At 45.0% G+C, this 24,261-nt stretch overlaps 1 protein-coding gene across 2 annotated transcripts; it reads right to left on the reverse strand.

Annotated features, from left to right (window-relative positions):
* Nucleotides 1-36: 36 nt before the first annotated feature.
* LOC141020535 (uncharacterized) lies at nt 37-23,126 on the reverse strand. Of its 2 annotated transcripts, XM_020301166.4 has the most exons (11): nt 22,854-23,126; nt 22,570-22,749; nt 22,250-22,381; nt 21,599-21,738; nt 20,158-20,247; nt 19,860-19,982; nt 18,981-19,130; nt 17,826-17,912; nt 988-1,158; nt 785-864; nt 37-641 (listed from the first exon to the last, which is right to left on the reverse strand). In XM_020301166.4, the coding sequence occupies exons 1-11, from the start codon at nt 23,002-23,004 to the stop codon at nt 590-592; spliced, it is 1,356 nt and encodes a 451-aa protein (XP_020156755.1). In that variant the 5' UTR covers nt 23,005-23,126; the 3' UTR covers nt 37-589. The 2 variants fall into 2 exon arrangements, with proteins under 2 accessions (XP_020156755.1, XP_073352532.1); XM_073496431.1 differs by lacking the exon at nt 20,158-20,247.
* Between the last annotated feature and the right edge of the window lie 1,135 nt (nt 23,127-24,261).

The following is a 24,261-nucleotide window of genomic DNA, read 5'->3' on the forward strand; positions in this document are numbered from 1 at the left end:
CTATCCATCAATTCAGACATTAGAAATAAAGACCAGTTTCTAGAGAATATACATTGACGAGAATCATGTAAAGCTCAACAGTTCGTCGTCAGCAAAGTCTCCTAACAATCATGACCATACAAGCTCCAAGTTTCGGGTTTACTTGCCCTATGCCCCACCCACATTGATCAAAGTCTATGGGCAATGATCTTTAGCTTGACATGAGATCTGAAGCAAGACACAGGCATTCAACGTCAATCTGGCAATACTGTCAGTTAAGAGGCTATTACTAGGAATGTCCATGGTAGAAATGTTTCTCTATCCACGGAACCATAGAAAAAAAAATGCTGCATACTGAACAGCATTTGCTCCCGAAATTGCAATCAGCAGAACGGTCTCGACCATCCAGTGAGGAAGGTATTTCATAGTTTCTCACGATATAGCTGATGATCAGCAAAAGGCCATCCAAACTACCCAATCTACTTGTCTGATTCAAACCCTTCAGCTACGCCCTATGAGACAGAAAAACAGGGCACCTCCGTCTCTCCAGTGAGCAGTGTAAGTCTGGTAACTACAAGTTTCTCGCATCTACTTGATGATGCTCATCCAGCTAGTCTTGCCCAGGGCTACTGCAATATATCTTCAAGGATTCCAAAGCCTGCCTGCACATTTTAATTTGAATGATAAGCAAATATGCCTATAGGCTCTCTAAGTGAAACATCGTAGCGACAAGGAAACAAAGATCATTGAGAGGTTATCGCTGTACACTAGACATCAATGTAGCCAAAAGGAACAGAGAGGATACCGTAATCCATCTTCCAGCTCTACGTTCCCAAGCTCCAATTTAAGACCATCAAGAAATGCATCACATGCCTTTTCATAGTCCTGAAGACCATGAGTTTGAATTATACATACATAAAAAGGGACTACAGCATAAAATGCATAACTTGTAATTCAAAAAAGTTTTTCTACAGAAAATATAGAACTGAATTCAACATGTTATCACACCTTCAGTAACATTAGAGCAGTTCCTTGACGATATGAGGCCTTTGGCCAGCCAGGTCGCATCATACTGCAAGCTTGAGCATCATTCAAGGCGTTCTTTGCATCACCGAGGCGAAGCCAGCATAGACTCCTATTTGAAAGCAAGGTTGCATTACCAGGGTCAAGTGCCATTGCCTACGAACAGACAGAAGAAGCATTAAACACAATTCTGTGCATTGTTCTTAGATTTGCCCCGCAGGAATTTGTTGTGCTGGGCGAATCCCTAAAACTAATTGAATAAAATGTATGCAGTAGACACAAGTCATCAATGACTATTAACTTGCATAAGCATGCTTGTGAATCCCTATTACTCGCTGAATAAAATGTATGCAGTAGACACAAGTCATCAATGACTATTAATTTGCATAAGCATGTCAGAGGAAAACAGCTCAGCGAAGTCATAATCTACTCCTGGATGTAACAATTTGAATCCATATATATAGCTCAAGCACATAAAAACCAATCAATAAAGATGTGCCGAATAAGAAAAATATCAGCAGAATTTGGAAAGAAAAACAGAGTGCAGAAGTATAATGTGTGTGTTCACTGGTGAGCCTCTCAAATAGCAACCTCATGATTACTGTGGTCGTATGCATCACAATGATGCAGGGAGGCTGAAGCAGCACAAAGTTTGTGGAGGAGCAACTCCACCTTGCTGCTACAATGTGTACAGCACAAGTGTTGAAGGAACAGCTTCAACGTGCTGCGCTAGATATCGCTCTAGAGGCGAATGTAGGTTGATAGGGCAGCAAGAGTTCAATCCAAAACTCCTAGGGCACAAGATCTACTCCAAGATCTTAGATAAGAACAACAAGTTCTATTATAGGTAGGGGTACATAGTCTGCCTCCAAAGTAGAGGCGAGGACCTCTATTTATAGGGCTTTGGGAAGCCTTCACATACTTCTACTTATAGCTGGAATACTCTAGAAAACATTATGTAAGTTTCACCATTCTACTCATAGCTACTCACAACTAGAAGACTCTAGAAAACAGTAGGTAGAATAGAAAAGAAAAGGAAAGAAATACTAGACTAGAGTGGAAGCATCTAGAAGTAGCCAAACAGATCTGGAATGTGTTTTCTTTCTTCTCATCTAGTGTTCCTCATCATTCTCCCCTGGTTGTTTGGAACTCGCCCTCGAGTTATCTTCATAGAGCGCTTCTTCTGGATGGTAGAGAGTCAAGTCCGCAACATTGAAAGTGTTGGAGATACCCATGTCACTTGGAAGATCTATCACATAAGCATTATCATTTATCTTCCTCATGATAGAGAAGGGCCCATACCTTCGCTGCCTAAGTTTCCCTTTAACACCTAAAGGCAGCCTCTCTTTTCGGAGGTAGACCATCACCTTATCACCGACTTGGAATGATTTTGGCCTCTTTTTGCAATCAGCAAGTTGTTTATATTTCTAATTTTGTGCTTCCAAAGCGCCGCAAATCTCTTCAAATAACTCGGTGTAATTATCAGCAAAGGACAATGCTGATTTTGAGTTTCCCCTTGATGGCAGCTTCACCAGGTCCACCACATGTGTTGGAACTTTAGTGTAGACAATGGAAAAAGGGCTCCTTCCTGTGGATCTATGCTTGGAGTTATTGTAGGAGAACTCTGCAAGAGATAAAGCCAAATCCCATTGCCCCTTTCTTTCTCCACAAATGCAACGGATCAGATTACCCAAAAACTTGTTCACCACTTCCGTTTGTCCATCTGTTTGTGGATGAGCAGTGCTAGAAAATTTCAATTCAGTGTTGAATTGCTTCCACAAAGTGAGCCAAAATGCAGCAAGAAACTTGCTATCACGGTCTGAGACAATGGACCTTGGAACTCCATGAAGTCTGACCACTTCTCGAAAGAATAGGTTTGCCACATGATGAGCATCCGTTGTCTTGCGGCATAGGATGAAATGAGCCATCTTAGAGAATCTATCCACGACCACAAATACAACATCACTTCCTCGTCTTGTTCTTGGCAAGCCCAAGACGAAGTCCATAGAAATGTCCTCCCATGGAGCAACAGGAACAGGCAAAGGCATGTATAACCCTGTGTTCTGGACTTGGCCTTTGCAGGTCTGACATACGGGGCACCGTTGAATGAACTTTCCAGCATCTCTCTTTAGTTGTGGCCAAAAGTAGCGAGCTTCCAGGTTAGCGATAGTCTTGTCCCGTCCAACATGGCCACTAAGATCACTTGAATGGAGCTCTCTAACCAGCTTGTCACGTAGAGAACTTCTTGGAATGCACAAACGATCATTTTTGAAGAGATATCCATCTTGCATCAAATAGTCATCACCTAATGGTCGGCCCCTTGCGTGCTTTACCCAAACATGGCCAAAGTCTTCGTCACCCTCATACAACTCCTTTATTTGACCCATGCCCGGAAGTTCAGCTTCAAAAGAAGTCAAGAGGCATGCACGACGACTCAAAGCATCGGCCACTCTGTTAGTTATTCCAGATTTATGCACGATGAGATAGTTAAACCTCTCAAGATATGCTGCCCATCTTGCTAGCATGCGGTCAACATGCTTTTGATTTCTAAAATGCTTCAAGGATTGATGGTCGCTATAAACAATGAACTCTTTAGGCAGCAAATAGACTTCCCAAGTTTTCAACGCTCTGAAAACGGCGTATAATTCTTGCTGATAGGTACTCCATTTCTATCTAGCTTCACTTAACTTCTCACTAAAGAAAGCAATGTGCTTCCTTTCTTGAGATAGGACAGCTCCAATGCCTACTCCACTTGCATCACACTCCAACTCAAAAGTCTTGTTGAAATCAGGTAGTACCAAGACAGGAGCTTGTGATAGCTTTTGTTTAATCTCATTGAAGCTAGCTTCAGCTGCTTCTGCCCATTGGAACTTTCCTTTCTTCAAACACTCGGTAATTGGTGCCATGATAGTGCTGAAATTCTTAACAAATCGCCTATAGAAAGTTGCAAGGCCATGAAAGCTTCTTACCTCAGAAATGGTCTTAGGAGTTGGCCATTCTCGGATTGCTTCAACCTTAGAATCATCAACACGAATGCCGTCACATGTTATGACGAATCCTAGGAAAAGAAGTTGTGTTTGCAGGAAAACATATTTCTTCAAGTTGACGTAGAGCTCATTTTCCCTTAGTACTTCTAGCACCTTCCGAATGTGATCAAAGTGTTCATCCTCATCCTTGCTATAGATCAAGATGTCATCGAAATAGACCACAACAAAGTGGGATAAGAAGGGTCTAAGGACTTGATTCATTAAGTGCATAAAGGTACTTGGTGCATTTGAGAGTACAAATGGCATGACTAGCCATTCAGACAACCCTTCCTTTGTCTTGAAGGCGGTCTTCCATTCATCCCCGGGTCTTATACGGATTTGATGATATCCACTTCTTAAATCTAGCTTTGTGAACACTCTTGCTCCACTAAGCTGATCCAGCATATCATTCAGACGGGGAATAGGGAACCTATACCTTACGGTGATCTTGTTAACGGCTCTACTGTCCGTACACATGCGCCAAGATCCATCTTTCTTTGGCGCGAGTAGGGCTGGTACAGCACATGGGCTAATACTTTCTCGAATGTGCCCCTTTTGCAACAATTCCTCCACTTTCTCCTTCAATATATCATGCTCCTTTGGGCTCATTCGATAGTGTGGAAGATTAGGAAGACTTGCTCCCGGAATTAAGTCAATTCTATGTTGAATTCCTCTCATCGGTGGCAAGCCATGTGGCTCCCCAAGTATGTTCTGAAATTCTGCCAATAAACCACGTACCTTTGCTGGAATTTCAACAGTCAGGTGCTCTTCTCCCTTTACAACAAGTGCAGCACACAAATCTGCCTCCTTCAAGTCTTCCATAAACTCATGAGAGGTATGGGAGATAGTTAACATAGTTTTCCCCTCCTCCTTAGAGGTATTACCTTCGGGTTTGTTTGGTAAGATAATGATCCTTCTCTTGTTCCAAATGAAAGAGTAAGAATTTTCCTTGCCCTTGTGTGTAGTATCCACATCAAATTGCCAAGGCCTCCCAAGAAGAACATGGCTGGCATCCATGTCAACCACATCACACAACACATTTGAGCGATAATGCTTACCCAAAGAAAGTGGCAGGTTGCATTGTTTGGTGATCCTCGTATTCACTCCTTTCTTGATCCATCCAATAGTGTAGGGATTTGGATGATCATGGGTTTCAAGCTTTAAATGGTCCACCAACTTCTGGGAGATAAGATTCTCGCAGCTGCAACTATCAATCACTAGTTTGCATACCTTGCCATTCACCGTGCATTTGCTCTCAAATATTTTCTTCCGTTGTGTGTCATCGAGTTGTGGTGTGGAACATAGGACACGCTGGATCACACATACCACCTCTTCACCTTCTTCTTGACAAACCTCTTGTCCGTCTACATCTTCAGATTCGTATTCTTCCTCATCGCTTTCACCATCATGGATAGTCGTGTTAACAAATTTCCTTAGTGGGCAGCCGCTGGATATGTGTCCCTCTTTACCACATTTATAGCACTTTGGGCCTTCATTTGCCTTACCCTTGCCTCTAGTTTGCTTCGGGATGGGCTGTTTTGTCTTTGGTGGAGTGGTATTTTCTTCCACTCTATTAGGTTGGCTCCTAGATGAGCCTTCGGTATGAGGATATGGAGCCTTAGTTGTCTTTCTCATCCTCACAAACCTCTCGGCCTTTAAGGCTAGAGCTTGTGCTTGATCAACGGACCAGATTTGTTGCATCATCAATCGATCTTGAATAGCATCATTGAGACCATTGATGTACCTTGCAACTTGTTGCTCTTCAGTTTCAGCAAGGTTGCACCTCACTTGTAGCCTTAGAAACTCCTTCGTGTAATCTGAAACAGTCCTGTTTCCTTGAGCACAATTTTGAAATTGGATAAATAGGATCTGGTCATAATCAGCGGGCAAAAATCTCCCTTTCAAGAGGCCTTTCATTTGTCGCCAAGTTCTAACACGAGGTTCTCCTCTGAGCCTGCGCTCCTCTTGAACGCGATGCCACCATGCACCGGCTCCTCCTTTCAGCTTGTATGCGACCAAAGGAACTCTACGATCTTCCGGAACCTCCATGACCTCAAAGAAAGTCTCCACTTCATATAACCAATCTAGGCACCCTTCAATATCAACATTTTCATTAAAAGTTGGGATCTCAGCTTTCACCTTGTATGTATCTCTTGCATATGTAGGGTTGGGTACTCTCCGATATGCGTAGAGATCTGTTTCTTCAAGGGCATCATCATATTCTTCACCTTCTGAAGCTTCAACATAAATTGGCCTTCTTGAAGCACGTTGAACAACATGTTGTCGTGGCGGTCTTACTCCAAGATTACCTCTCCTTCTTCCTTGATGAACATCTTCCTCTTCTTTAGATAAATCTCCTTCATTGGTAGCAGGGGGGACACCCTTTCTTATCATCTCAACCAGCTAACCAAATCTCCGATTAAGATCTTCACGCAGCTCTTTGATTTGTTGTTCCGCAGCATCCATCCTCTTCTCCAATTGCTCCATTGCTTGCTGCAACTTACTCTCGAAGAGGACAACAAGAACTAGTATGGGTCAACGAGGCTCTGATACCACCTGAAGCAGCACAAAGTTTGTGAAGGAGCAACTCCACCTTGCTGCTACAATGTGTACAACACAAGTGTTGAAGGAACAGCTTCAACGTGCTGCGCTAGATATCGCTCTAGAGGCGAATGTAGGTTGATAGGGCAGCAAGAGTTCAATCCAGAACTCCTAGGGCACAAGATCTACTCCAAGATCTTAGATAAGAACAACAAGTTCTATTATAGGTAGGGGTACATAGTCTGCCTCCAAAGTAAAGGCGAGGACCTCTATTTATAGGGCTTTGGGAAGCCTTCACATACTTCTACTTATAGCTGGAATACTCTAGAAAACATTATGTAAGTTTCACCATTCTACTCATAGCTACTCACAACTAGAAGACTCTAGAAAACAGTAGGTAGGATAGAAAAGAAAAGGAAAGAAATACTACACTAGAGTGGAAGCATCTAGAAGTAGCCAAACAGATCTGGCATGTGTTTTCTTTCTTCTCATCTAGTGTTCCTCATCAGAGGCCAGGGGCTATCCTCCTTCCTAAAAAAATATAACAAACCTCATGATTACTGTTGGGACCACAACTAACCTATTTACCACTCCACTTCCCAATCTCTAGAGGTGGCATCTCCTACCTCTAAGGGCCAGTTCTTTTGAGGCTTATGGCCCCAAAAGAACCGGCCCTAATTTTTTTAATTTTTTTAGAAATGGAGGAGGACCCCCGGCCTCTGCATCTGGACGATGCATGCAGCCACTTTATTAATTATTCACACAAGACCTTACAAAGTCATACACCAGTAAGACTAAAGCCACCGTCTAGGCAACATCTGTCGCTACTCCTATCCAGTTGATGAAGGGATGCTGATAGTCTAGGCCTAATACCAAACAGACCTCGCAGCCAAACCTAACATCTAAGACCTGAGGTCCCAACCAGGACGCCTGTCGGGTATGGGGCACCCACCAGTCCGGCGCACTCCTCAACCAGGACACCTGCTGGGTATGAGGCCGCCGCAGCTACCTGCCACCAATCCATCTTCAGTGATGTACTGCTGCATCTACCTTGCCCAGTCTAGCTGCCGTCGACGCCAGACAACGCCACCATCCTGCGCTCGTCCATCACAACACGCCCACCGGCAAGACCCCGCTGCTCCATGCCGCCAAGACCCGCCGTCGTCGACGCGAGAGAAGGCACGCCACACCACCTCACACCTCTTCCATTCGGCGCCGCTCCACAAACGATGCCCCCAAGAGGGAACACGACACCGCAGCGCCGCCATCGTCCGATCCGATGATCTTAGGATTTCTCCCGGAGCGGCACGAGCAGGTTGAGGATAGTTGCTTGACGATGCCTTCATCAAGGTAACGACGTAGACGCCGCCATCGCCCGCCATGACCGGAGTCGGCTCGGTTTTCACCGGCGACTATGTCTCCCCAACTCGCCGCCGGTGCTAATAGTGGGATCCAAGATCCGTCACTACGAGCCTGGCCAACCGCCTTCGGTGGAGAAGGCAGCCACCACCACCATGCCCGGGCCAAGAGACCCGGACATCGTCGTGCCGCGAAGATAACCCAAGGGGGATCTCCTCTTGCCGTTGTCGAGACGAGGCGCAGCCACAGTGGATCCCGATCTAAACCCCTCGGGCCCAGATCAGATCTCATCGCAGCCAAAATCTCATCCGCCAACGGCCGCCAGAGATCTCCTGGCCACCGCCAACCCGCTGCGCACTGCCGTTGGAGGAGGAGGGAGATGGACGCCGCTGCCCCCACGCGTTAGCGCCGGCCGAGGACTGCGCCGCCGCCGCCGCCTCACCACAGGGGCTTCGCCCCGCGACGTCCTCAGCGACGGCGGCGGTAGTGGGAGGCGATGGAGGGGGAGGGCTGAGGGCGGTGTGGACGGGGACTCCCCGGAGGCGGCGCGGCGCCGCCGCCTCGGGGGAGAGAGGGGCTGAGGGGCTCCGCGGTGTTCCTACCTTCACCTGTACGCTTGTGGCCAGCGATTCTGTTCGGCACTCTGATCAATAGAATGAACATGCTTCATCCCACGAAAAAAAAAACTGGACAAGTGATACCTAAATTCACATGCAGTTGCATGCTGTGAGCAAAATAATCTTATGAACTGGATCCACCCTTGGAAATGCAAAATTATCTAGAGCACATGTACAGACTAAACAAGTTGTTCACGTACTTCATAACGAAGTACAAGAAAAGACTCATTACAACGTAGTCCCACAAATGATGTGAACCTAAGTATGCATCAGGGTAACTAGCAACAGAAGATGACCAAACAGCCTGGCTTGAAAGAACAATGTTTGTTGAGGAATAGACTAATTCATAAGGGGTTTTGAACCTAAGTACGAATAGATATAGACTAGGATGAGAACTTTAAACAAGAAATAGACTAATTTATCGTCTTGTTTTGAACTGTTAGAGTTGTATATATTTGCCGTGTAATATCCTCGTTTTATAAGGGGTTTCCTGCATATTTACCACACCTGTACATGTATATATATTAGCCCATGGCCTCCTGGAAATACAAGTTGCTATTTCCCTAACATGGTATTAGAGCCTAGGTTTTTGCCTACCCTGCACGTGCAACTCATGCATTTCCCGCTCGAGCTTTTCCTCTAGCTGCTGCTGCTGCCGATCAAAGACTTCCCAATTCATACCCCGTCCAGATTGCCCAGATCGAGCCAATTGAAGCAACCCCGTCCGTATTGCCCAGGTCAATGCCGGCCGCTGCTCCCCGCCTCTGCCCGGTCCCCTCTTAGGAAGAGGCAAAAAGGCTGCTGCCTTCTAGTAGCGCCGTTCCCAGGTCAACGACGCCCCCATCTCGATTAGGCTTGATCTGGTGCGCTGGCGCCTCCACTCATGGTCCGCTGCCGCTGCCGATCCTTGTTTCGTTCGACTTTGGATGTTCGGCTGTTGGATCGATCGGCTGTTTTGCCTTGAAAAGAGCGAAATAAAAAATAAGGTACATCGTCTTCATCGTCGGGCTAACGTCGCCATTCCTCGTTGCCCGGTGATTTTTTATGGTACTATCTACACTACTTTGTTGCCTTTATGCATTCATATGCGAGGCCTTCGACTCTGGAGCGTTCTCTCTCGATAGATTCTCTACCCACTGCACTCTGTTCCTCTTGTGGCTCCTACTCCGCCGATGCCACCAGTTCTTGCCTCCGATGCTTCCCAGGCTGATGAGGATGCCGTGAAGGCTGCTGCTGATGCGGTCACTGCTCAAGGCTGCTGCTGACGTTGCGGTCGCTGCTTATGAGCAGCAGGCCTCAGACTACCAGGTGGCTCTTGAGATGTATCATGATGAACTATCTGCCTACACTCAGCGGTTTGATGATGATGCTCGTGCTGCAGCTGTTCTCAGTTCCAATGTTCTACCTCAGTTTGTCTCTAAGTTTATGGGCCTCACTGCCGTCTTCGAGATGTGGAGCCATCTTCGACAACGCTATCAGCCCTCTGGTGATGCCCTATACCTGGTTATGGTCCGCCAGGACACTTCAGTAGGGTGACACCAATGTTGATGACTTGTACTCACATCTAGTGCCAGCTTGATTCTCTTTGCACTGCTGGTTGTGGTTCTTGCCTGTGATGTCATGTTGTGCGGTCAGACTTGGGAGTTTCAGCGGATGTACGAGTTCTTGTCTCGGCTCCGTAAGGAGTTTGAGCCACGGCCGCTCAGCTATTAGCTCGTGGTCGTGTTTCTCTTATAGAGGCGCTTTCTGAGATTCGTGCCGAGGAGACTCGCCTATGTGGTGCTGGTTTACTTGAGGTTCCATCTGTGCTTGTTGATCGAGCTCCTGCTACGCCATCTGCTGCACCGGCTCTTTCCCGGTCCAGTACTCCGCCGCTCCTCCCCACTGCTCCTGGTGGCGAGGGTCGTTCTCGTACTCATTGTGGTTACTGAGACAAGGATGGTCATCCCGAGTCTGATTGCTTTACAAAGAAGTGGCACATGTGGCGCACATCTTCTGGGAGTCATGCTTGTACTTCAACATCTTCAACCATCGCCTTGACTGAGCAGGATATTGTGAGGCTTAAGCGGTTGCTTTCCGTTACAGGTTCTTCTTCGAGTGTTGCAGGTTCTATGACTGATGCTTCTGGCACTGAGCGACCATCACCTACACAATCAGGTACATCCCACATCCCGACTCTGATTCTTCCACCTTGTGCTCTCTTATATCTCTAAGATTTTCTTGTTCATGTTCTCACAGCTGATGGTACTCCTCTTTTTGTTGCTAGTCAAGGCACTCTTACCACTTTTTCTTTTTTCGTTCTTGATGTGGCTCATGTTCCTTAACTTACCATGAACCTGTTTTCTGCTGGTCGGCTTACTGACTCTGGTTGTCGCGTCATTCTTGACGTTGATTCTTGTTCTGTTCAGAATCGCCGCACACACACCCGGATTGGGGCTGGCCCTCGCCACTGTGACTCTCAAGGTCTTTGAGAGTTAGACCGGCTTCACGTCCCTTTCACTGCCACCACTATTGCCAGTCCCTCTGCTTCCGTTGCTTCAGCTACCGGCTCCTTCCAACAGTGCCATCATCGACTCGGTCATCTTTGTGGTTCTCGTATGTTGCCTTTAGTTCGTCGAGGTCTTCTGGGGTCTGTCTCAGTAGATGTCTCTTCGAGTGTCAGGGTTGTAGGCTCGGCAACAGATTCAACTACCTTATAATACTAGTGAATTAGTGTCTCAACATCCTTTTGATTTAGTCCATTCAGATGTATGGGGTCCAGCTTCCTTCGCTTCGGAAGGGGGCCATCAATACTATATCATTTTTATCGATGATTTCTCTCGCTACACTGGCTTTATTTTATGTCTTCTCGCAATGAGGTTCTCTCTCTATATAAGCATTTTCCTGCCATGGTCCACACTTAGTTCTCTATGCCTATTCGTGTGCTTTCGTGTTGACTCTGCTGGAAAGTATATCTCCAAGATGTTGCATCGTGTCCTTGTTAAGCAGGGTACTCTTATTCAGTTCTCTTTTCGTGGTGCTCACACTCAGAATGGTGTGGTTGAGCGCAAGCATCATCATCTTCTTGAGAGAGCTCGATCGTCACCTCTCTTCCGCCTCACTTTTGGGCTGAGGTTGTTTCCACTACCACCTATCTCATCAACATTCAACCCTCAACTGCTCAATAGGGTGGCATTCCTTTCGAGCGTCTTTTTGATAGTTCTCCTGATTATTCGACGCATCATTTGTTTGGTTGTGTTTGCTATATTGTTGCCCCGCATGAACGCACCAAACTGACCGCTCAGTCAGTCGAGTGTGTCTTCTTAGGATACGGTGATGAGCATGAAGGCTATCGTTGTTGGGATCATGTATTTCGTCGAATGCTTGTTTCTCGCGATGTGACTTCAGATGAGTCTTGTCCCTTCTACCCACGTCCATCTTCTTCGACCTTTTCAGTGGACAATATCTTTTTCCTCACTTTTCCTTACACATCTCTCACTTTGCCCCCCCCATCCCACACTCCTACTCATCCCACTGTTGCAGATCCGACACTGCCATCTCTTACTGTTTCCTCTTCTCCCTTGTTATCTTCATCTCTGATGGATTCTCCATCTCCATCTCCATCTCCATCACATGAGTCTGTTCTGATGGTTCATCCTCGTATCCCCTCTTTTCCTCGCTATTATACTCTCGTCGTCCACCTGTAGTGGATGAGTCTACTGATGTGCCATGTACTTCTTCTCAGCTGACTTATGATCCTCGTGATCGGCCTCGCCCCGCCATTGACCGCTATGGTTTTCCTAGTGCTGTTGTTGTTGAGCCGACTTCTTATCATGATGTTATTCATCCTGAACGGCAATTGCAAGCAGAGGAGATTGCTGCTCTTGAGCTCAAACACGTGGGATCTTGTTTCTCTTCCTCCATGTGTTCATCCCATCACTTGTAAGTGGGTCTACAAGGTTACGACTCACTCTGATGGTTCTCTTGAGCGCTACATAGCCCGTCTTGTGGCTTGTGGCTTTCGGCAGGAGCATGGTCGTGATTACGATGAGACTTTTGCTCCTATGGTCCATATGACCAAGGTTGTTAGAATCACGATCCTATTGTACGATTCTACGACTTTAAGATCAAAACTAACCACTCTGATTCTACGATTTTGGTTAGTAGAATCAACGTTTTTACGATTCTGATAGTTAAGAGAATCATGATTCTGACAACCTTCCATATGACCGTTGTTCGCACACTTCTTGTTGTGGCATCTTTTCACCATTGGTTTGTATCTCAGCTTGATGTAAGAATGCTTTTCTTAATGGTGAGCTGCGTGAGGAGGTTTGCATGCAACCACCACTTGGGTATTCTGGTCCTCCTGATATGATTTGCCGTCTTTGCCGCTCTCTCTATGGCCTTAAGCAAGCCCCCCATGCCAAGTTTGAGCGCTTCAACTCCATGGTGACTGCGCTGGTTTTTCGGGGAGTGCTCAGGATCCTACGTTGTTTGTCTGCCTTTCTACTCGTGGTCAGACTCTTCTATATGCTGATGGCATGATCATCTTTGGTGACAACCCCAAGTACATTGCCTTTGAGAACACGTCTTAGTGAGTAGTTTCTTATGTCTAATCTTGGACCTCTTCGCTACTTTCTTGGGATTGAGGTTTCTTCTACCTCTGATGGCTTCTTTATTTCCCAAGAAAAGTATATCTAGGATCTTCTTGCTCGTGCTGCTCTTACTGATGAGCGCATTATTCAGACTCCCATGGAGCTCAATGTTCGCCTCCATGCTTCTAATGGTGACCCCATGTCTGATCCGACGCCTATCGTCATTTTGTTGGGAGTCTTGTCTATGTAGTTGTCACTCGTCTGGATATCTCCTATCCTGTCCATATTTTTAGTCAGTTTGTTTCTGCTCCCACTTCAATTCACTATATCACCTCCTTCGGGTTCTCTTCATGGCACGATCCCTCACCGTCTTCTCTTTCCCTGCTTCAGTTCGTTACAACTTCAGGCCTATTTGGATGCCACATGGGCTGGTGATCCCTCGTATCAACGTCACTTTCTGCTTACTATGTTTTTCTTGGTGGTTCTCTTATTGCCTGGAAGATGAAAAAATAAACTGCAGTTTCCCATTCGAGTGCAGAGACTGAGTTGTGAGCTATGGCTCTTTTGACGGCAAGGGTAACTTGGTCACGATGGTTACTTCACGAGTTTGGTGTTTATGTTACCACACCTACTCCACTCTTCTCTATCAACATTGTATGCGACCCTATGAAGCATGAGCTCACCAATCACATTGGTGTTGATGCTTCTTTGTGAGTGTTGGTGTGCAGGATCAGGTTATTGCTCTTCAGTATGTGTCTTCCCAATTACAGTTGACGGATTTCTTTACAAAGGCCCAGACTAGAGTGCAACATGGTTTCTCTCTCTCCAAACTCAAGTGTTGTTGATCCACCCTGAGGCTGACGCGGGGGGGGGGGGGGGGGGGGGGTGGCGTCGAGTTTTATATTTTCCGTGTAATATCTCATTGTTTAAGAGTTTTCCTGCATATTTACCATAGCTGTACATGTATATATATCGGCCCACGGCCACCAAAAAGTACAAGTTGCTATTTCCCTAACAGGAACCACTTACACATCATCCATTTATAAGGACTACCTAGACTTCCTGACTGAACCTGGCTTATAGATTGACAGGACTCACCTAGAAGGATTTAACCTGGTCACCTGGACAAGGATGGCTAATTGACTACTTACACATTGGAATTCACTTCCTAATTCCATGGACTTATCTCTAAACCAATTCCGAATCTATTATTCATGGATATAATCTAGGTGTCAACTTCTCCCTGAAAGCTGCAAGCTAGCCGCTAGTATTGGTCACATCCTACCCCTACATGTATGTGCTGTTGCTGATGCTCATGGCCTATGTCCACAAGCACAACAATGAAATGGATGGTACGACACGTTCTGGCACTGATCCAACTGCCTCATGGATACAAGCATGCACAACAAGAGACAACAGATATAGCAGCTTAAGAGCATCTACAGCCGGGCGCCTCAAACAGCCCTCAAATGCCTGAGCGGACGGCCCGATCATTGAACGGTAAAAAAAACCGACCCAGACAGGCGCATCAAACGCCCGGGCTGACCGGCACCCCTCATATCCAGCCTAAATCTGGGGCAGGCATGGGGAGGTCCGGGCGCGACCGCCACGTCGTACTTGACAGCCCGACTCCACAAAATTGCACCAAATCCACCAAACCCACCACGCTCCTTCCTCCCACCAATTCCCGTGTCCGATCCCTTGCCGTCAGCCACCCTTGCGGTGTCCGCTAGTATTGGTCACATCCTGCCCCTGCATGTATGTGCTGTTGCTGATGCTCATGGCCTATGTCCACAAGCACAACAATGAAATGGATGGTACGACCCGTTCTGGCAGTGATCCAACTGCCTCATGGATACAAGCATGCACAGCAAGAAACAACAAATATAGCAGCTTAAGAGCATCTACAGCCGGGCGCCTCAAACAGCCCTCAAATGCCCAGGCGGACGGCCCGATCACTGACCGGTCAAAAAAAAAAGCGATTCAGACTGGCGCCTCAAACGCCCGGACTGACCGACACCCCTCATATCCAGCCTAAATCTGGGGCAGACATGGGGAGGTTCGGGCACGACCACCATGTCGGACTAGACAACCCGGCTCCATCACAAATTGCACCAAATTCACCAAACCCACCGCGCTCCTCCCTCCCACAAATTCCCATGTCCGATCCCTTGTCGTCGGCCACCCTTGCTCCCCCATCCTCGCCGCCCTAGATGTCGTCCAGCCCGTCCCCCACCACTGTCATGGAGGTTGTGTTTACATCGTCCGTGGGTCTCGCGTCCTTGGCTTTGTCCCGCAAGCCGGAGAACATCGCCCAGAGGGACCGGCGATGGAGGCAGCGGGAGAGGGAAGCGGACCTCGAGGGGGCGTCTATGACTCGCCGCCGCTCGTTTGGTCGCGTACAGGCCCGACACCGGTGGCGCATCGGCTGCCCACGCCCTGTTCGACGGAATGACATAGCAGGACTCGGTACGTTTACTTTGCTCCTCTTCCGATCAACTTTGCATATGTGATGATCAATGTTTTGCATAGACCTTTAGTTCATTTGAAATCATGATAATTGTAGGAATTGATCACGTCGACATGATCAATGGTAATCATGATCCGACCCAAATGCAGTATGAGTTGGGGGATCCAGCTTGTCCTATGTTTGAAGTCGGCGGCACATCAAACCCCAATCCGAACAAGAAAAAGGGAAAGATGCCCAAGGCAAGAGGTCCGGCATTCACAACTTTTGAGGACATCTTGTTGGTTAAATCTTGGTTGGCCACAACATTGGACCTCATACATAGCACGGAGCAAAAAGGCAATCGGTATTGGGAGAAGATCCACAAGCACTATCATGAACACAAGCATTATGTGGAGCCGCATCCTATCGCTACCAACCGCAATGTGGCATCTCTCCAACATCCATCGGGGATAATTAAAGGGGAAGTGAACAAATACGTCGGCTACTATGCACAAGTGCTTGGCCGCCCTCAAAGTGGGATGGGTATGTCCACTCACGTAAGCATAATCACTTCATTTTGTCATAGTTTGAATTGCTTGTATTTTTTGTTGCATTCTCGTCGTTATACATGCATTGTTTGCTAGATGATGGTGGCGGCCATTATGTATCAAGAGACGGAGAAGAAGATATTCGGTTTTAGCCATTGTTGGGTGCTATTGAATGGCAAACCAAAGTGGACACAATTTGTGGCCGATCTCAAGGCCGGCAAGAGGAAGAATGATGGCTCAAGCTCCCACCAATCAATTGGGTTAGACATTAGACGACGAAGAGGAAGAAATTGTAGGGGAGAATGGAAGAGCCACCGTGCCAAAGGATAACCGGCAAGTGATGGGAAACAAATAGGAGAAGGCGAGGGCCTCTCGTGATGCTGTGGCTATAAAAATGTCCTCCACTTGGACGGGCATTTTTTCCGTAAGGGAGAGCAAGAAAGAGGAGAGGTACAAGCTCATGTTGGATGCACAAAAAGAGAGGATGGATTGGGACCAGGAGAGGGCGTTCAAGAAGCTGCAAATTGAGGGACAAGATCGAGTTGGAGAAGAGCGAAGCGGTGATCAAATGGAAGATGGAGAAGGCCCAGACATTTGGAGAAATTGAGCTTGAGAATAAGAGGTTGCAACTTGCTCGAGACGCGGAGGATGCCACGATAATGTTGACGGACGAAAGTACCTTGGATGAGCATGCAAAGAAGTGACTTGTGGGAATGAAGGAGATCAACGAACGTAAGGACTACGAAGCAAAGATGATTGCGGAGCAGGAGGCAAGGCTGGCCGCGGAGGAGGAGGCAAGGTTGGCCACGGAGGAGGAGGCATGGATGGTGTCCGGCGAGTGATCCGGCCAGCGAGCGATCTCTCATGCTCGGACTTCAATTACATTTTGGCATGTCCGGACTATCGAACTATGATTTATTTTGCTTTGTCGCATTTGGTAAATTGTTGAATTGTGATGAATTTGTGCTCTATGATCGACGTACATACGAGGAGTCTGGCTGTCCGGCAGGCCAAATGAGGGGCCGCCCGGCGCCGTCTACAGATGCGCCCGCGGGCATATAGGGAGACGGATCTGCCAAATCCGGCTGTAGATGCTCTAATAGGAACGGGTCAGAGACATTAGCATATCTGCAATCTCTATCAACTTCGCAACATTAGCATATCTGCAAATGTGCAGAAAGCATAATCCCCATACCAACATGCCATTCCAAGAAGAAACAAACAAATAAGGCTAAAATGCCTTATAGGATCTTGAACTTTTTTGAACAGTCAACAAGTCCATAAACTTATACAACAAGATTAATAATATGGGGCTGTATATCCATCAGATGAACGAAATTTTTCAAAACGTCAACTTTTGTGTATTAGCCCATAATACTAGAATAGAAAAAACAAAATCAATATTTTATAAAAGATAAAAATAAACAATTACTGAAACAAAAAATATATTTACAATATATAGAATTTCTGGAGAAGTTTTACTCTGATAGAGAAAAACAAGTAGAATATTATATATACAGGATAAAAACTAAACCAGAAATTTTAGTTTGCAGAAGTTGCACACTTTGTACAAAATTTGCACTATGCCGTAAAACATGCAAGAACTAGTATAAAAAGTGCAGTTCAGACCAACCAAGGAGCAATTTTAGGTGGCTCAGATTTACGAAAATTTCAGGCAACTGAGAATTAGCAAATTCGTAATAATATACCTCTTTGTAAATTCTTGCTGCAAGATAATAGTTCCCGTTCTTGAACGCCTCATGCGCTTTAGATTTTGCACTAGTAAGCATGGCTTTCTGAAACATTGAGAGCAACCAAATGATATAAAAAGATTCATTACCACACCTTATCCCTTCCCACATGTTATAACTACTTTCTCCCTGAATCAATGCAATATCTCATCTCAATATCTACCATGTATAAAGTGGTCATGAATATTAAACCTCCTGTCACGCGGTTTATCCATAAAAATAATAATAAAGCTTAGTATCCCCAGTTGGAAGAATTGTTTGATTTGTTTCAACTTCTACATGATTCTACTGTGATCCAACCCAAATTACTGATAGAAGTTAGTCTGACTTATCTCAAATTCACACATTTCAAATGTTCTCTTATCTGCATTGCTTATGACCCAATCTTGCATCCTCTACATCCCCAAGGACAACAAAGCCTTCAGTCACAAGCAAGTTGGAATAGGCTACCTCTGCAGAATCCCCACAGATCATAATCTCATCACTTAAAACTAGTATTTCTTCTTCGCCAATTTATTAGACATTATTTTACCTTAGTTGTTAAATGCTCATCTCTGTCCAAACTGATTTAAAATCAACACGGGGTGTTAACCCTGGCTAGGTTAGTCCTTGCAAGATTCAGAAGAGGTCAAACACATAACCACAGGGATACCAGTAAATCACTATGCACGTTGCATATTACAAACCTAACATGCAATGTGCCGTCAAAGTCATGTCAGAAAGACTATACGGTTTACAAGCTTAACAGAACAGATCAAGGTAAATATTTAAACTGCTTTCAACAAAACTGTATTGCTCCCAAATGATTAGTATGCAACACAATATTTTCATTTCACCGGCTCATAGGTCATAGTTAAGAAAAGCATGCACCAATAAGACTGGCGCACACTTAACATGCATGGTCAATACAATTCTTAGCCACCAATTGTAGTCAAAATTTCAAATAGTCACAGAGAAAGAGTGGGCAATGAATTTCAAGCACATTTCTGAAGTAACAGCAATGAATTTAAGAAACCCCAAACTGGGAAGGTCTCTGTCTGAAAGCTAACAGCCAACATACACAGTTGCACACAAACCATTTAAATAAATATAATAATGGTACTCAAATTATACCTTCACTGGACGCACTGATTTTACATGCCTAATGATCCCATCTACACTCCAGTCACGTACATTTGGAATACGAGAAGTGACCGGAAATAGAATCTCAACATCTTCACGCCTACCAGAGCGGGCAGCAATTTCAATAGGAGCTCGTCCTAACTGCCATGATAACAAGCAGGATTAACTTCACTCAGTATTTGGCAATGGAAAACGACAAACTTGCAGTATGCAAGACATATGAGCAACCATCGGGCACATACACATGGTATGAAATAAAATAAATTCTAGAGATCAGCATAACATTAAGTGCTACAAAAGCCATGTAGTGTATCTTATATTGTAGCAATGAGCACATAAACATGTGATAGGACAGCAACCAAAACTCAAGAACTATATTGTTAACATATGTGATCTAATACTACCCTGACAACTTCTAGGATGAAACAGAGAGGTAGTAACTCTTCCTGGTATTTGCAACCTCTGCTTCATTTTTCCTCCAAAATGGTAAGAACAACTGTTATATTTTTTATCCCAACAACCCAAAGAAGTTCTTTACAAGTTCCATGTAGAAAATTTTGTTCGAAGTGGAAACTCTAAGGTATGTTCTTCCAATCTAGTAGATAGCCTAGAACCATCACGTGCCTCTCCAAATAATAAAATAGAACAGGGGACTGAATTTCAAATGTAGCTTTGATGTTTCATGTATTTTATTCCTATTAGGATAAATCTAGACACCCAAAATAGACCTGCCAATAAGCAAATTCATCCAGATGTTTGTCTCAAGTTAACAGTTTGAAATGGAAAACCAAAAATGAACTTTTACTAGAATATCTTATATTAGGTATAGACACAAAAGCATGCATGTAACAACAAGGTACAACAGCTTACACTGTCAGGAACATTAGCATCCGCACCAGCCAGAACTAAGCACTTCAGGATTTCAGTTGAGCCACTAATGGCAGCAATGATCAATGGTGTCTCTTTACAATTACCATCCACATCAGCACCAGCCTAACAATAAAAATCTGGGTTATATGCTTCATACAACACACATACAAATTGCGTCATAATCATTTGAAGAAAAACAAAGAATTTAGTTGAGTAACATCCTCTTCTTTTCTTTTGAGAATGCATCCTCTTTTTTCATTATTACATAATGTGTAAGTTGATGTACGAAGTAACATAACTCAAGCAGGAGCTTCACACATTTCAGTGAGTGCACAACAGTAGCAATAGCAAGAGCTGTATAACCAGTACCACCCAAAGCTATCTTATGCTGTTGAGAGACTAAGAAATTAGAAATTGCGTATAACTAGAACTAGCATATAATAAATAGCAGATATAACCATGTTACTGTGAGTAAAAACTTATGTCAAAAAGATGAAATAACAAAATTAGCATACACAAACATTGCAAAAGTAAATGAATTAGCTTCTCATATTATCTATGGAAGTTGGTGAATCCTCATCATCCGTGATCCTTCTGGGACATCTGTGACCATTCCTAAAAATGCATACGAAAGAGAAGTAGAAAAAGAAGGGCACGGCTGAGTTTCCAGCACAGTAAATCCATGGACATACAAGAGGCAAAGCTAGATCTTAACAGTTATTGTGCATTGAACGTCAAGCACTAATAAAAATATAGGAACGCTGCAAAGCAAGATCTTAGCGATGAACACACTAGAGTGATACCATGTTAAATCATTGGTAAGCATGCTGAATTCAAGTTGTCAGACATATCATGCAACGATGGTAGCAACTGAGATTATGCATGGATAATGCCGAATGGTGCTCGGAAGCATTTGCCGCCTTCTCAAATAATTTTTTTCGTTCTTCAAAATATTCTCACATGTAGATGACTCCTTATCATGTTCAAATTTCATGTTTTATGAAAAAGTTTGTGTCTTTCTATTGGCGTTGAAAAAAAACAAGCACCTAAAAAATGCCTTTTTAGCTCCTGATTCCTGTGTTTTCATGCAAACTACTCCCTCCGTATCAAAATATAAGATGTTTTTAGGCTAGTTTAGCCTACAAAAACGTCTTATATTTCGGTACAGAGGTAGTACAAGTCAAGAACAAAATTACTAGCACTTGAGGGTACATGATTCACGCGTATATACATGCAATATTTTTATTCTTTGAATTTTGGACGAAAAAAAAGAACATGTAGCTCGGGTGCTGAAAATCTGTCTCCAGTTATGCATATGCTAGGAAAAAGAAGCATGTTGTACAGCCAAGTCTCTAGAATCCACCAACCTAAAAAAAAGGCTTCTACACTCCACCTGGTCACTGGTGGAATGTGTGCAGTGAAGCAGGGAAAATTGGTGGCTCGGCGCTCAAAAGGATACTAAGGGTTGATTAGTAGATGAGAGAAAATGAATGAGAATATGGTTTGAAAACTGGAGCAGGTGAAGAGCCAGACTCCACCTGATTATAGCTTATAGCTAGAAGGAATAAAAACAACAAGTGCAACATGACAAAGCCAGCCACATGAAAAAAAACTCAAATAGGATAAAGTTGATGGATAGGGAAACACTGAAATAAGTATATAAAAAGACTATATTGTCGATCTTACCATTCCAAATAGCATGAAGGTTCAGAAAAAGAAAAGATGGGAGTGACACTTACGTCTGCATGGTGGTCTAGCAAAACTTTCACAATATCATCCCGCCCATCACGGGCAGCAGAATGCAGTGCCGTCCCACCAAGATGTAGTGCATCAACATAAGCTCCACTGGAGAGTAAGAGCTCAACTATTTCACAGCTTCCTGGATAAAAATAATACAGGATATGTTTTAGTCAACTGTAGATTTTTGTTGTAAGTCCTTGTATTCAGGCCATCCTATCTAACAATGTGCTAAGAAACTTCATAAGAAACAAGTCTAAATTAAAGGACATACTGAAATACAGAGTCAATATGTCTTGCGAATTGATTGAGTGAGTATGCATGATGTGGACAAAAGGGCATTTCAAAAAAATTGGACTTGGCTAAAATAAATTAACAATGTCATGAAAAAAACAGATGGCCTGCTAGTTATATTTTCTCCATGATATGACGTCTATGGGGGGGAAAGGAAGAACTTTCGCATACAGCCAGCACCATACTCACTTTCCTCGGATATTTGCCACTATAAAGAATATTTGGTCAGAAATCTTTACTCCGTGTCTCACGGATATATAGGTCCTCGCTCCTCACGCAGTAGTACACAGGGAGATGAAGAACAATTTATGAATGATGAGTGTATGCAATAGATACTTATGCGTAGAGATCGATACTACCTGCTGCAGCAGCAAGGTGGAGGGGAGTACTCCCACTGTCGTTGAGCTTCATTGTAGCAGCACCTTGATCAAGAAAGTAGCGCACCAAATCCACATTCTGACGGCCAATCGCAACAGTCAAAGGCGTTTCGCCTGTCAGGGACAACAGAGCAGAGAAGCTTAGCACAAATTCAGCCCATCCAAACGAACAACTGCCTGGATTGAATGAACGAGAGCCACTGCACCAAATCAACGAAAGCAGGGATGATTCAGTGCGTGAATGAGAGCTCCTGTACTTATTACGGAAAGGAAAGGAGAGGGCTTGAAGGAAGGCGACGCACCCATCGGGCCTACGTCATCGACATCCAGCCGGATATCCTCGACCAGGTAGCGGCACACGGACAGGCTCCCGCCTAGGGCCGCGGTGTGCAACAAGCCCATGCCGTAGCCGTCCCTGACCGCGCCCATCTTCTCAGCGAGGCGACTGCCTTCCGCCCCCCTTCCCACCACCCTCGCCGCCTCTGAAATGCAAAACGAATCGGCGCCAAAATCAGCACGGAAACAGACGGGAACCGGAAAATGAAGAAAGTAATCGCGGACGCGGACAGAGGGAGGTAGTCCTTACTCTTGACGAGGTGGAGCTCGCCGTCGAAGGCCGCCTTGAGGAAGCCCTGGTCGAAGGAAGGGTTGGAGGTGCGGCTGGGGTCCCATGAAGGGAGGCCGCCGCCGCCGCGGTCGAAGGCAGCGGGAGGGAAGAGAGGCGGCTGCGGTGCCATGGCAACGGGGTTGGCAGAATGGCAGTACGTAGGGCTTTAACCAGGGGTTGTAGAAGGGGTCGGGCGAGGAGGAGGGAGGAGCGGACGGGAAGGGAGGGAATGCAGTGGAGGCCGGGGAGGACGACGCGTGCGAGGACAGGTAGAAATGGGGCGTGTTTGAGTAGAAAATTACATCTACCGGAATACCTTTTTTTAGTAAAACATCCTCTTTATTTATTAAAAGTAATGGTTACATCATCTATAAAAAAATTACAATATCATTCATAGGTTCCTCGAACCAATCCCTTGTCTCAGAAAATTTAGCTAATCTAGCAATTTCATGAGCTTAATTTGCCTCTTTATTACAATGTTCAAATCTAATTGACGAGAAACCACAAGCCATAAAATAACAATCATCAAACATATCAGCCGTCGCTCCCGCTGAATGTCCTCCATTCTTCCTTATGTCAATTACTTCCATATTGTCGGAGTTAACAACAAGATGGTTGCCTCCCGCCTGTTGTGCAAGTAATATGCCAAATCGTAGTGCCATGGCTTCTGTTGTTAAAACATCTGCACACCAATTCATCCTCCAATTCTCTCAAACGATGAATCTTCCTTTGTCATCTCTAAGTACAGCTCCTGTTGTGCTTCTAAGCATGTCTTGGTCGAAAGAAGCATCGACATTTAATTTCACAAAACCTAGAGGAGGTCTCATCCATCCCTCTATTCTATTTGTTGCCCTCGAGGATTGGACATTAACATAGTTTGTCGTTATAGCACGGGCTCCCATCGAAATTTGGTATGTATCTTGGGATTTCCCTTGATGGACTAGCGAACGTCTTTCCCATCATAAATACCAGGCTGTTATAGCGATCAGTTCGCGAACATTCTGTATGCCCACTTTAGATAGCTCATGTTCTGACATAAAAAGTATAAACTCGAGTACTGCTTCTCCCGCACGATCGATCGCACATGCTTTTTAATGGCTTCATGCAATCCTAGCTTCTCCCAAACCTTTTTTGCCTTTTGACACATAAATCACAAGTGTTTTGTGTCTTCAGGCCCATTTGAACATGATGGGCAGATGGGCGAAACTTTCATATGTCTATTTGCAAGTGTCACACGACACAGGAGTGTTCCGTGTAAGGTCCGTCAAATAAAAATCTGCATCTTTGTTGGACAAGATAATTTCCAAATCTTACCCCAAATAGCATTGACATTTATTCCTCCCATGCTATTTGTGTGTTGCAATTTCCTCACGTGTTGCTTGTTCCA

Source organism: Aegilops tauschii, chromosome 4 (genome assembly GCF_002575655.3).
Source record: "Aegilops tauschii subsp. strangulata cultivar AL8/78 chromosome 4, Aet v6.0, whole genome shotgun sequence".
Classification (NCBI taxonomy): Eukaryota; Viridiplantae; Streptophyta; class Magnoliopsida; order Poales; family Poaceae; genus Aegilops; species Aegilops tauschii.